Source organism: Corylus avellana, chromosome ca5, assembly GCF_901000735.1.
Source record: "Corylus avellana chromosome ca5, CavTom2PMs-1.0".
In the NCBI taxonomy this organism is placed as follows: Eukaryota; Viridiplantae; Streptophyta; class Magnoliopsida; order Fagales; family Betulaceae; genus Corylus; species Corylus avellana.
The window spans coordinates 31,157,446-31,170,860 of NC_081545.1; the positions used below are offsets into that span (position 1 = coordinate 31,157,446).

The 13,415-nt window shown below is 36.8% G+C and overlaps 1 protein-coding gene across 2 annotated transcripts; it reads right to left on the reverse strand.

Moving 5' to 3' along the window:
• Window positions 1-138: 138 nt before the first annotated feature.
• Window positions 139-12,999, reverse strand: LOC132180835 (DNA-directed RNA polymerase 2, chloroplastic/mitochondrial). Of its 2 annotated transcripts, none has more exons than XM_059593807.1 (19): window positions 11,871-12,999; window positions 10,218-10,433; window positions 9,990-10,123; window positions 9,834-9,900; window positions 9,549-9,607; window positions 8,012-8,129; window positions 7,682-7,795; window positions 7,358-7,489; window positions 6,860-7,276; window positions 6,119-6,169; window positions 5,275-5,345; window positions 3,623-3,707; window positions 3,272-3,424; window positions 3,111-3,185; window positions 2,906-2,995; window positions 2,762-2,809; window positions 1,893-1,992; window positions 1,681-1,784; window positions 139-960 (listed from the first exon to the last, which is right to left on the reverse strand). In XM_059593807.1, exons 1-19 carry the CDS (start codon window positions 12,804-12,806, stop codon window positions 850-852), a joined length of 3,081 nt encoding a protein of 1,026 aa, XP_059449790.1. In that variant the 5' UTR covers window positions 12,807-12,999; the 3' UTR covers window positions 139-849. The 2 variants fall into 2 exon arrangements, with proteins under 2 accessions (XP_059449790.1, XP_059449789.1); XM_059593806.1 differs by having other exon boundaries at window positions 1,878-1,992.
• Between the last annotated feature and the right edge of the window lie 416 nt (window positions 13,000-13,415).

Genomic DNA, 13,415 nt, shown 5'->3' on the forward strand with positions numbered 1-13,415 from the left:
CAAAATATACTCTTTACTATAACATGGATCCCTTCCATTTCAACTACTTTTCAAGTCCATTTGATATTCCGAGCACAATCCTTGTTCTTCAAAGACCTCCTATCAAGTTCGCTGTGTTTTCTGCACAACATTTCTGAATTTCTCAACCTTCAAAAGGGTTTAAGCCATTCTATAAACTCGATACAAAATTTGGATTCCCGTATATTACATGCTAAAGTAAATATTGCTCTCACATTTACACAAAAATGAATACACGTATAACAAGCGGGCCAGGACAAGATTATAAGTATCCCACAACAAAAGCAATTTTTGCATTGGCAACTAACATAGGAACCTAATCTTCTAGCATTTTCTCACGTCAAAGATGTGCAGACAGGTTCTGTAATCAATCCAATCATCATGAAGCTTTGCATCTTTCAAATGATGCATGAGATGAAATGTATTGTCTGCTAAACTGTGTCAAGCAGCAGCCAGGTTATGCATTAATTTCCTAGCTTCCTTTTTTGGAATTTTCTTGCCCTATCATTCAGCTTCAGACAAGCTTTTAACCCACATGGCATACATACACTCAGAAACTGATGTTCATGATGGCTGTACAGAGGCATAGAAAGCTCAAAAGTTCAAGGCTCAGATACCGTACCATGCGGCAAGCTTCTTAATGCCCAGGGACACGTCTTCCCAAATATATACAAGGGCTGTGCAGCATTTCTCGACAAGGGATTTTGATAAAACACCCTCCTTTTCCAAACCATGCTGATGGATAGAAACAAATAGAACAGCCAGATAGCAAACGTCTACAGAGGCATGGGATCACTGTAGCCCTAGATGAAGAGTAATCCCTACATCACATCAGTTGAAGAAGTATGCTGATTCTAACACGTCCCTCAAATCAAAGTCTCCACGTTCAGGTAAGGAAGGGAAAGACAACGAAGGAAAGGACTGCTGAAAGCTTTCCAATAACTGTATACAAAACAATGAGTTAGAATAATTATATAATATTTTCTTTTTCCCCTATTGCTGTGCCAACGGATAATAAATTTAAAATGCTTATATTTGGCAGGAGCATAGACTGACGTTATAAACATTTTATTAGTTTCAATAGAGTCAGAAAATATAAAAAATTAAATAAACTAACATGTTTTCCTTAAAACCAGCAGTTTCCACATATATCTTAATATCATCTATTGCTACATTTGTACAAGAAACCATGATAAAAAGTAGAAAATGACAAATCAGTTGAAGGTTCAGAAAATCAAGGGTTGTCTTAAGAAACTCCAATGATAGTCATTTGCGTCAAAATTCTTCGGGACACCGTGCAATGTGCCCCTCCAAATGGGTCGGGTAAAGCTCGGGCTTTGGCCTGTAGGTATGGTCCCAGAGAATTATTTGCACTCAAAGGGAGTCAAACTTTAGACCTAATGCTTCATGAGGCACCAGGGCCAAGTGACTTACCACTCCAACCAATATAAACTCTTTTTATTTATGCATCCCCTCCAACAAAAATAATGGTGAAAATTACAGATTTGAAAATCAGTTAGATAAGTTTACAGCTGGCATTTATCAAAAACTCAATTTAAATCTATTTTTGCCATATTTGATTAGCAAATTATGCTGATTATCCTAGCAGTGAATGGGCTTCCCATCTAACTTAAATGTATGCAAGAAGTGAAGATACTGTACATTCTCCAGTATTGGCGTCTCATAGAGTTCAACAAACTTTTCTCTAAGTATCCTGCTCATTTCATCCACATCACATGCATGCGTCCAGTATGAATCATGAACTCCTGTAATCACATACCAGTGGAATAGTCGATATAAGTTAAAAACAAGGAGAGAGAGAGAGAGAGAGAGAGAGAGAGAGGAACCACAAGAAAAACCTGCAAAGTTCATGCCTGCCTTTTTGCAGGCAATTGCAGTCATCATCATATGAGAACCGTCAAGGGAGTGAACAAAGTTTGGTGGGAAAGCTGTCCTCTGACGCTTGACCAAAACCTATAATAGTAAAGAACAATCAAGTTTGAGTTTTTTAGCCAGAAAGTTCAACATTTTATATGATGGCTACATTCACTGCCTTAAAAACCCAAAAAGTCAAAACAATCAGGCCAACCAAAGATGAAATTGACATCCTTTCCATTTTTTTTTCTATTCCCTGTTCCATTTTCTGCCACAAAGACGAGATTGGGCCAATATTTGCATCTTTGTGTTCAATTAGGATGTGGAAACCAACCATACATCCATGCATTTTGGTTGGATCCATCATTAGATGCCCTAAGCCATTTCCAGTTTCCATATTCAAAGCAGAGCCATGAATCTTCTTCTTTGCAGATTAGAAAAGGGAGAGGGAAGAGAAACTGGGGGGAGGGCTCCATGTACAAACTAAGGCGCACATATCAAAATAATGAACTTTTAACATAAGTAAGAAAAGAGAAAAATGGCCCTCAAGGAACATGGTGGGGCAGAACTGCAGGAAGGCGGGGACATTGCATCCCTGTATGTAGAACCCCATATCTAGCTAAAACTTTGAGGCCCCCCCACATGTTTGCAGAGAAATGGTGCACAACATAAAATAGGTGTCCCATACATGAAATGGCATAAGATATTATCCTAGGACAAAAATTTCGGTTAAGAAAATGCAAGGCCATCCTACAATGTCACATTTCACTGCATAATGCATATGTAAAGTGTGTGTGCTGGAAAGTACACTAAATGGCATTACAGATAACTAAAGCAGAGCCCAGATGGAGAAAATAAGTACAGCTACCTTTTCTGTTTCTCGCTGTAGTGTCAAAACCTGAAGAGAGGTTTTTACCTGCATTAAATTTTACAAAGAGAAACTCAATGACTTCAAATGATGCTTTTGGATTCTATAAACCATTAATGTTCCTGTACATTTTGAAGCACTCACAAGATGCCTTCCCAATTTGCGGTAAGGTTGCACAACAGGAAGTCCAAGTGGAGTTGTCCACCGCACTGGCTGATTTTCAGATGCAATTATCTGTTCATGTTCAAACTATGAAGTCAGATATGTAGAAAATGACTACAGAAAAACAAGTAGACAAGAATGGTAAACATATTTAAGCCAACCAAAAGTGAACAGGTAAAGGACACACTTTAGCACATTCACCAAGCCAGTTCATGATACTGCGTGCAGCTTCAAACATCTCCCCCAAGGCAGTTAGGGTGGTCTGCACAGGCATTAATACAGAGTATTGTTATTTAACTTAAAAGTGAGGTTACAAATAGAATCAATCCTACTCCCTCCTTCCATTACCTTTGCAGCATAACAAGCAGCACCAAAGAGCTCTACATCATCTGCAATTGCACCGCGCTCCTTCAACCTCCTCTTGATCTGTTCTCTAGCACCGATGTAAGTGACACCATAGACTGATGTCATCACTGTTTGCTTCACCAATTTCCTGTCCACCTAGATTATGTCCATCCATCAGGTCAACTATCAGTTACAAGAGACAGGACGTGATCCAGTAGGCAAAATGGCATCTTCTGAATGACCCGTGGTGAAAAATAATACAACGTTATGGTATTTATGATTGCCAAGTTTATCTTAGAACATATGCATTACAAGGCATTGTTCAAATCAAGATCAGAAAAGTTGGCGACGGACCTGATTAATCAATATTCTTGCACGCAATGCATCTGGAAAAATGCTAGGATCTTTCTGTGCATCCCTCCGCATGATCTCTAACACTCTGCATGGCAAATATGACATCATCACCTAGTGGTTTTCACAGTAAACTTCCTTTAAAAGAGAAAATGATGGCCACTGCAGTTAGAAATACATGTAAATTAACAAAAAATTGTGCAGCCTAGTGAAAAACCATATTCAATTGTTCTTAAAATCACATTAGTCCATCAAAAGGTCAAATTTCATTAGGTAGAATAAATTTAAATTAAGGCAGAAGCATTTCACTAGCCATTGGCTTCTGTAGACCACATTAAATTCAGAAGTACCAATACCTTCTTGATTGTTTAGAACCGCTGATCAATACTATTGTTTTCTTACCACCAACTACCCTGTCAAAAGTTCAAAGTAGGCCCCTCATCTTTCTAAAACTGACCTTGTTTTTGGCATAATTTATAAAGGGCTTGATATCAGGCTCAGCTATTCATAAAATAATTTCAGAGTTGGGGATTAAAAATTGACCCATCCAAATGACCAAATTACTTCAAGATTGTTTAAAATTAATTATAAATAAATTTATAACCTTTTCAGTATCTCTGTTTAAAATTAATTTCTCAGCTTTCATTCATCTAAATTATGAGGTTGTTTAGAAAGCATAATTTCTGCAAACCCCCAAACCTGCAAATGCAGGAAAAAAAACAGCTCCTAAATTATGGCTGTGAAAAGAAGCAAGAAAAAAGAAGGGAGGGCGTGTAACTGCCAGAGACTTGCTTCCTTGAGATGCAGTAGCTCTAGTTGGATAACTTAAAACCATAGGATGAAAATTTCTCCTTCCACAAGTTATAAAGAAGGGATAGAGAAGTGCATTTAGCAATAGCTGAAGAAATAGATGTTCGGGAACTCTTTTTCGTCAGGATCCTCCAGGATATAACAAAATATTGTGAGTTCCACAATGATGGCCCAACCTATGCCAAATTTCCTATTTTGCTTGCATACACTAGTAGAGAGGTATGCATGCATCATTTGCTCCAACAATATATAGATGTGTATTTAGAGATATATGCATTTAACAATTCATTCATTTGAAAGTCCTTTTTCTTTTTTCCTCTCTTTCAAACTAGAAATGCAATCAGGGAGATGATTTTTGAAATTACACATGCTTTTTAATCAGCAATCTAGAAACACAGAAGTAATTAATTATTCTTACGATAAGGAATGAAGCTAAGTCTATGATCAGAATTCCTTTATTAAACCAAAAGCTTTCCTCTTTTTACCCCTCATACACGAAAAGTATACAACAGAGCCGAACACCCTATAGCCTTTCCTCATTTTAACATATGTTTGCCACTTCAAATTTCTCCAGGTTCTAACTTATAATTTTTGGATTGTACATTTAAAATCAACACTGGATAGCAAACTGCCAACTTAATTTGTTTGCTTAATTAAAAACACCTTTCTTCTACTCCAACATTTACCTTTGTTCCTTATTCTTAGAGAGGAGAGAAAAAAATTGCAGCAAGAATAAAGAGAAGTGCAATGCTTTCTGAAATCTTACCAGAGTGACTAAAAGTAAAAAAGGTTCAGGACCCCCATTATCTGATGGATCCCATTTGCCTTAGTAAAGAAAAGCTTACCTAGCAGCTATTCCTGAGTAAACATCTGCAGGCTTCTCTCCCGCAACTAAATTGACGGAAGCTGCTCCCAACTGAATGGAACATTACTAATGAGAAATAATGCACAGGCATCTGAAAAAGAAGCATATCTTTTTGTTCGGAGAGAGAGAAAGAGAGTTTTCTATTAAATAATGGCAAATCAGTTTTGATATCAACAAATGGCATCAGAATAGTGCATCATGTAAAGGGAAACAAGTTTTGGTTAACAAGTTTTGGCATCAGAATAATGCCAACTAAATAGTTGGTTAACAAGTTTTGTTGATCAACTTCATCGGTATTTTTGGCAATTTTTTTTGTTATAAGCTACCACAAGTTTATTTTCTTACATACTGGTCTTTTAAGTGTTCCCGAAATCTCAAAACATATTGCTTGATATCCTATGATTCACAAGCCAACATAAAATGCCAATAACGACAACGTTTTGAATCCTAACATCCAGAACTAACACTTCAAAACATGTAACTTTTTCATTAAGTAGGAGCAGTCAAACAAAAGTAATGGAAATAAATTGTCTTACACCAAAACTGAATAGCAGTTCCACTGACAATTTGTTAATGGGAAAGTGCAATCGTGCTAAATGAAAAAACTGGGTCCTTTTTCTCCTGCTAAGTTCAAAAGTAAGGTAGGAAAATGGACTCAATCTCTGGTATTCTCATGAAAATGAGAGGTTTACAGCACGTCATGTACAGCTAGAATTCTTTTTTTTTTTTTTTTATAAAAAAAAATGTGGGAAGTCATCTAAGCAGAAGTAAAAACTTAATAGCTACTCCTAAATTAAATTAGAAAAGAAAAACAATGTCACTACCTTGTCTCTTCCGAGAGCAGCATAGTGCTGTAAACCATTGCATGAACCATCCTAGAGGAACATCATAAAGGGCCAAAAATATCTCAGTACAATTATAAACTATGAAGAAAACATAACATACCAGATGAAACCAAAGCTTAGCTATACCGGGAAGAACTTATACAACAAGCAAATGGTGGTATCATATAACAAAGGAAATATGAAATGCAATAAACTGGTGGTCCCATGGACATCTATGCAACAATTGCAAAAATATGTTAAAGGTTCTCTAATACATGAGAAATCAAGTTAAAAACCTAACAAAGGAACCCACCCAAACTTATCCTTTGGTTTGTCTGTACAACAGACTGGAAAGAGGAGGTAACCATAACAAATGAATGCCATAAGAATTCAAATATGGAAAGCCCATAAAGAGCAACATATAAATGAGCAAATACATAAATCAGTCTATACATAAATACAAAGAAGCTATTTCACCTCTCTGTAGCTCCCTTGCACTAATCTCTGATCCTCTATATACCCTTTCTTTTACCTTTTCCCAATTTTCTTTATCGTTTTTTCCCTATAAAATCTAATATATGAATATAATTTATTCTATGGTTATGTACATATTTCCTTCCGGGAGAAGTCCATAATTGCAAGAATAACTATTCAGAGCATTAGTAAGAGCCCCATATCAACTTATGTTACCTATTTTTCAGAATTCAAAGAGCAAGATTGGCATTATGTGACTATGAGTACCTGATGTACAGGAATATGTGAAATAAAGGTCTCTGGGGACGAACTTCTCAAAGCCTCAGTAATATTCATACACACAGCCAAGCACTGAAATGGATCTTCTGCATTCAGCCACCACTGTCTGCCTTCAAGTGGCCTGTCTGCAGAATCAAATATATCATCCAAATGGTTCTCACTAAATGCTAGTCGACCCTCATGAGATAATTTGTCCACACCACCAGCATATAGATTTGCTAAGTGTATCTTTAACCATCGAAAGCCTGACTTTCCAAGAGGGCGTCCTTCTGCAAATTCCAAAATACCCCGGCATAGATCTGAACCAAGATGATTTAAGTACGGATGCATTGGGTATGCACGACCTCGAAAGTCAACGTTATGTGGGTAGAAAAACCCTTCTTCATCCTTCATTTTTCGTGCTACCTGCTCCCAGTAAAGAGTTGGCACAAACCTTACAAAAATATGATATGGTTACTGTCTTACAGGAAGTAGAAGGGATCTTACGGCGAGTTTAAGTTCTATGTCACAACGCTGTGAATGTCTCTCCCTGTTCTCTTTCTTCACAGATTTGACTTTCCATTTCCATTTCTTAAGTTGAGCTTCGTCTTCAGTATCTGGCTCATCTGGTAAAGGAACCTACAACATAGAAAGTTAATCAAAAGCATTTTCAAATTGCTCTGAACAAATCAAACTCACTTCATATAGCACAACGCTTATTTGAACAGTTTGTGGAGTGATACCAATCATTTGGAAGTTGGAATACTGTTAAACAAAGCAAGAACATCATAACTAGAAACATAAAAAGATAAAAGACACAAAGGAACTCACATCATTGCGGTCCACCAAATCAGCAAGACGGCCTCCACTAGCCCATAGTCTATCTACAACACTAAGTACCCTCTTATTTACCTTCCATTTAGTATTTCCAAGAGTATCCAGGGCCTGGTCAGTTAATTATACAAGCAATTATAGCATCCTGCTAAATGGAACAAAATGGAGAAAAAAAAAAAATGGCAAGCAGAAAAAAATATATATACATGTATGACAGTCATACATAATACTGGTATCTAGTCCTCATGGCCAAGTACAATAAAGGGTTCAGATTAAACAACGCACAACATAAAATAAAGTCATGAAACAATTCAAATGATTTCAAACCTCGAAAACAGGTTCTAGTTGTTTCCAAGGGGCCCTCTTAACTGCTTCACGTTGTTGTCTGGCTCCATGAGTGCGCATGACATGGCATGGCAAGAACAAGTGCCCTCCTTTGTCATAACTGCAAAAGAACAACAGAAAAGTAAGAACAGTGAATAAGGGACTAACTACTCGACCAGAAGTAACCTAGCAAGCCACTTTCAAAAATATCTACCAGCAGTTGAACCCCACAAAAAACCTTATCTTTGATCCTAAATTATTAGAATAATCATGGATCCAAGTGGGATTCGAAATACCTTTCTGGCTTTTGGATGCAATAATGAAATTGGAGTTCTGATGTAATGCAATTTTAAATTTAATTTTTGGCTTTACATAAACCAATCCTTGGGCAGAAGGGTATCTATGTGTTAATGGATGTGTATTAAAATGACTACAAGAACCTTGCCTTATGTGAGTTTGCAAATGTTGGAACAAGAAAATAAATAAATAAATAAAAATAAAATAAAAAATCATTTTTTAATTTTTTATAAGTAATTTAATCTCATTAAGAAGCGCAGAGGAGCGCAACCCTTGTATACAAAAAGTATACAAGTGAGAGCCCCTATTAAGGAGAAAAAGAAGAATAAAACCCTTACTTCAAAAGAACCAGAATATATGCAAGCACTTCTTACTCCAAAACCTCCACTAAAGCCTTCTAATATATCAGCCCGAGTTAAAAGGAGAAGAACAAAACAGCCCAAAACTAGAAATAAATTAACCATAATAATAAAAATAAAAAAATAAAAAATAAAAAATTGATAAGTAAATTAACCATAATAATTTAAATAGCTTAACAAAATGTGTTTGCATTTAGAGGAGAAATACTTCTCATTAGTGTCTTACAAGTATATGCATAAATACTTCCTTTCAAAAGGTTTGGGTGTTACATGGAGACAATTTAAAGTTTAATAGAAAGTTCTTCTCCAATAAAAAATTGCAATGTATTCATCATTACTAAAAGTTCCATTATGAGTGCTTAAGTGGCTCTTAAAAGTTAATTTAATGGCCATCAGAATAATGTGTCATCCTAGAAATTTTTTTGGAACGTATGCAACAATATATATATATATATATTCTTCTCCAAAATTGATTAAAATAATTTATTCAGAAAAAAATCCAGCAACAATGTATGCGTGTTTCAAATTTAGTGAACCCTTCCTCTTCATAATAAAGCACTCTGACTTCTAACCTATCTTCCTTCACACTCAGTAAGTCAAAGACCAAACAACTCTACTTGTCAAAAATTATAAAAACCACTTCATCAAATTCAAATGAAACCAGCATTTGCATACTTGATACCAACTTTAACTCCAGCACAAATTAGACCGGTTCTGAGGTTTTGAACTCATACTTGATGATAAGTATGAAAAATAAAGGAGCTCAATCAAGCTGTATGAATTTCCAAATATTTGAGCCTATGTTCTAAAGCACAAAGATGACACAAGAAAAATAAAGAAAGGCAGCACACTGAGAAAAAAATAAAAAGCTCAAATTAGCATACCCTGTCCACTTGATTGGGGGCACCAACATTGGCATATAAGGAATCACCATGTGCCTTGCCTGTTTCAGCAAAGACCAGTTTTTAAATCTATCATTTACACAAGAATATAAAAGGAGATCAAATTTTGCAAAAACTTGAAGATATGCGTTCTTAGGTAGGAAGCCCCCTGCCAAAAAAAAAAAAAAAATCTAGAGACCGCATAAAACTTTCCATTTGCCAACATGAAACTTTCCATTTTCTCAAAAAAATTTATTAAAGAATTAAAAAGTGATAGGATTTACTTACAGTTCTCTCAAGACCTTTGAGAACTAGAGGGTCACATTCAATAATTCCACATCTTCTACTGGTTTTCCTGTTGAAAGGAAAGCCCAGATGCACTATTTAATGTGACCAGGGGGGGAAATAATAGCTATTGATAAGAGAAAGATGAATGGATCTTACTTTCCTTCCTTCATCTCGTTTCTGAGAGAGTGTACAAATGCAGGTCGAATATCAGGTGGGCCATCTGCTAACTGATTGGCTGGAGGTTGTATATAAGCTGTTTCAATCAGCAGTTCAATCAAACGGCTCCCAACCTGAAAGTACAAGGGCGAAGAGCACTTTTTTCAGAAAGCATAAGCATAGAAAAACTAAAAACCTATTCCATATCATTGCAAGATATCTTAAAACCTTAGCCTTAGCGTCCTGGCCCCAGGGTTTTGAATCATCCTTTCCCTTCACTATATGCCTTACCGCTCGCAGCTTTTGCTTTTTCATCAACTTAGTGACCTTTTTTCTTAACTTTTCTTCTTCCTTGATAACAGAATCAGAGTCACCTCCTTCATTTTCCTTCTCTTTATCACCCTTCTTCCTTTTTGTTTTCTCCAAGAACTTGTGAATTCTAACCTGATGCATTGAAGTAGTGGCACATCAGTGCTCATCATAGGATAATGAAGAGGAAGGGGTATGGAATACTGCTTTGCTTAGTTAAACAAAACAAAGGTTAATGCCCTTCAAAGTATTAGGAAGAGAGACTAACCTGAAAATCATGACCCCAAGCCCCTAAATCCAAATCATATTAAAACTTAACAAACCAGAAACAAGGATACAGCCATGGATGTGAGCGACTTAAACAATTAACATATCATCATGTACAATGCAGCAAAAAGTGCTACAATAGTAATTTCATGATGGCACATAGAATGCATGAAAAGTATGACCCCACACCCCAGAATCTATATCACATTAAAACTTAACATGCCAGAAACAAGGATACAGCCATGGATGTGAGCGACTACACAATAAATGCATAGAATTGCACTGCAAGGAAAGAGCAAAAGTATCATGGTATGCCTACTAGTACATTTTCCCAGTCGGTTCTACCCACAACCTCCTGTCTCATAATGAATCCATTTTCTAATAGCCCTTCTTCCTCACCACTCATTTATCTCAAAATCCTTAAATCAGTTCTGGACCTATCGCCAGTCTTATAGTTAGAGTAGTCTTAAATTCTTGCTTTAGGATCTATAGCTAATGTTGACCAAACAACATAATACTTTCATTTCATGCCTGAAATTTGCTTAATCAATCTAAAGTACGCCATTTTAAAAAAGAAAAACCTAGTATGATTCCAGTATATCCATCATCTTTTAAAGCCAGTATAATTGAATGCTGAAAATTGTCTGCAGTTGCTAAAACGTTGTTTCACAATATTTTAGAAAGAAAAAAAATCCAAACCATTCCAATCCCTAAAGGCCTTTCTCAACTTTAGTCCAAAGTCAAAGCTTCATTAGTATTAGACATTACATGCCAGTGTTATAAAATCATCTATCACCCTTGAGTAATGCTAAAAACTATATTTTTATCTCACAACTATCCTACAATATTGATGTGGTAGTCCCAACCAACTCTTAGATCAATACTTATTAAAAAAAAAAAAAATTGGTAATTGAGACTGTCATGTCAATATTGTAAGATAGTTGTGAAATAAAAATATAGTATATAGCATTACTCGTCACCCTCACTTAGACAACATAGCTAAAGCCAAAAATGACCTAGCTCCATGGTTTTTAAAAAGCAACAATGTTATAGTCACCATTCATCAATCTGAAAGTTCATTGCAGTAAACAAAATTTCGATAAATATTACTCTCAATGCACTAGAAAATCGAACTAATAAAATCTTTAGTTTGTATTGGCTTACTCATCACCCTCTAACCAATTTCAATGTACACCACATCTTCTTTCCTCAATCCCAGAGAAAAGCCCAAAAATCACAGCATGACCATATAGTAGGGTTCAAATCTAAATGACCACGGAAAGAATGAGGAAAGCAATTCCCTACCTCCTGCTCAATGGCATCACCTATCATGCAAGCGGCATGTACCACCCTTGCAGTCCCATGTTGACCTCCTGCCATCAATAACCCCATCAACTTATGCATTGTGATAACCGACATCATTTCAGCCGGCAACTGATCGAAATAAGGAGCGTATGCTGCCCTGTTCTTCCCTTTCCGGCACAAGTCTTGCTCCTTTTCAATGGCGTCCTGCAAAGGCTCAAACCAACCAAGAAACAACGACTTCATATACGGCAAATTGGGAGCCAACTTTTGCTCACACATGTCCATCAAAAGTTCCTTATACTCCTTCACCGCCTGTTCCCACGCCTCGGTCTCAATCCTCACCTGCCTCCTCCTAAGCAACCGATACTTCCCTTCCCCCATTCCCCTCAGCACCTTATGCCGCCTCCGACGCCGATAGCCAACCTGCCTTTTCTCTTCTTTACCCATTTCCTGCAACAATTCTTGAATCTCCTCCACTGCCGAGACATCTTCCTCAACATCCGTAGATGAAACCGCCTCGGCCTCGGCCTCAGCCTCGGCCACGCTCGCATAACCTTTGGGACAAAACCCATTAAACCCAAAACTTGGCCTCCCCATAAAGTCCTCATGAGACGAAACTTCGCCATTTTGACGAAAACCCATTTCCGGAAACCGGTAATTCGAGCAAGAGCTAAGCTCGGAGGGCCTAAATTTAAATTTCTCAGGGAAAACGGGGTCCTGGGTAAGACCCAGAACACTATGAGCCCGTCTTATTGAGTGGGAGTTGAGGCCGAAGCTCTGGGGCTTCAAAATGAACCGCTTGCCAATGTTGCCCCACATGGCTGTGGAAATCCTTGAAGGGTTTAGTGGAAAATTAGTAGATTTGCCAAAGGGAAGAAAATGATTGATTTTGCTGCTGAGAATCGCAGAGGATATTGGGGTTTTACTGATGGACATCAAATTTTGAGGAAAATGAAAACGATGGGATCGAGTGGGATTGTGATGGTAATGGGATTAGAGGAAATGGGTTGTAAAAGAAATTGGACAAAAGGAATTGAATTCATAGAGAGATAAAGAAAGTAATATTTGTAGTAGTAGTAGTAGTAGTAGCCGCCTTGAAGCTAAACCCTTCTTAAACCTTTGTTCGGCCTTTCTCTCACTGCTTATGCTTTCTTCTCTGTTTAATATATAAGTATATATATATTTCTAATAGAAGGGGATGGGGTTTTTGTTTAATTAATAAAATTTGTTTTGTTTATTTTCCTGTGCCCTGTGGGGTAGAGGGGTGATTCTACAAATAATTAATTTTTCAGGGGTCAAACATAGAATTAAGGGTAGATGACTGATGACATGCCTAGACTGTGAGTGGCTCCACTTTGGCTGACGTGTACCAATAAGAGATTACGGTGAGTTTGAACTGTGAATGCTGCGTTTGGCTTGGGAATTGGGATTGGGCAAAATTATAAAATGTGCCAGTTTAAAAGTACACTTTAAATTCTCTTAAATAAATGATATTTTGAATATGTGAACAAATTTATGATTTTATTAATTATTAACTACTTTTTA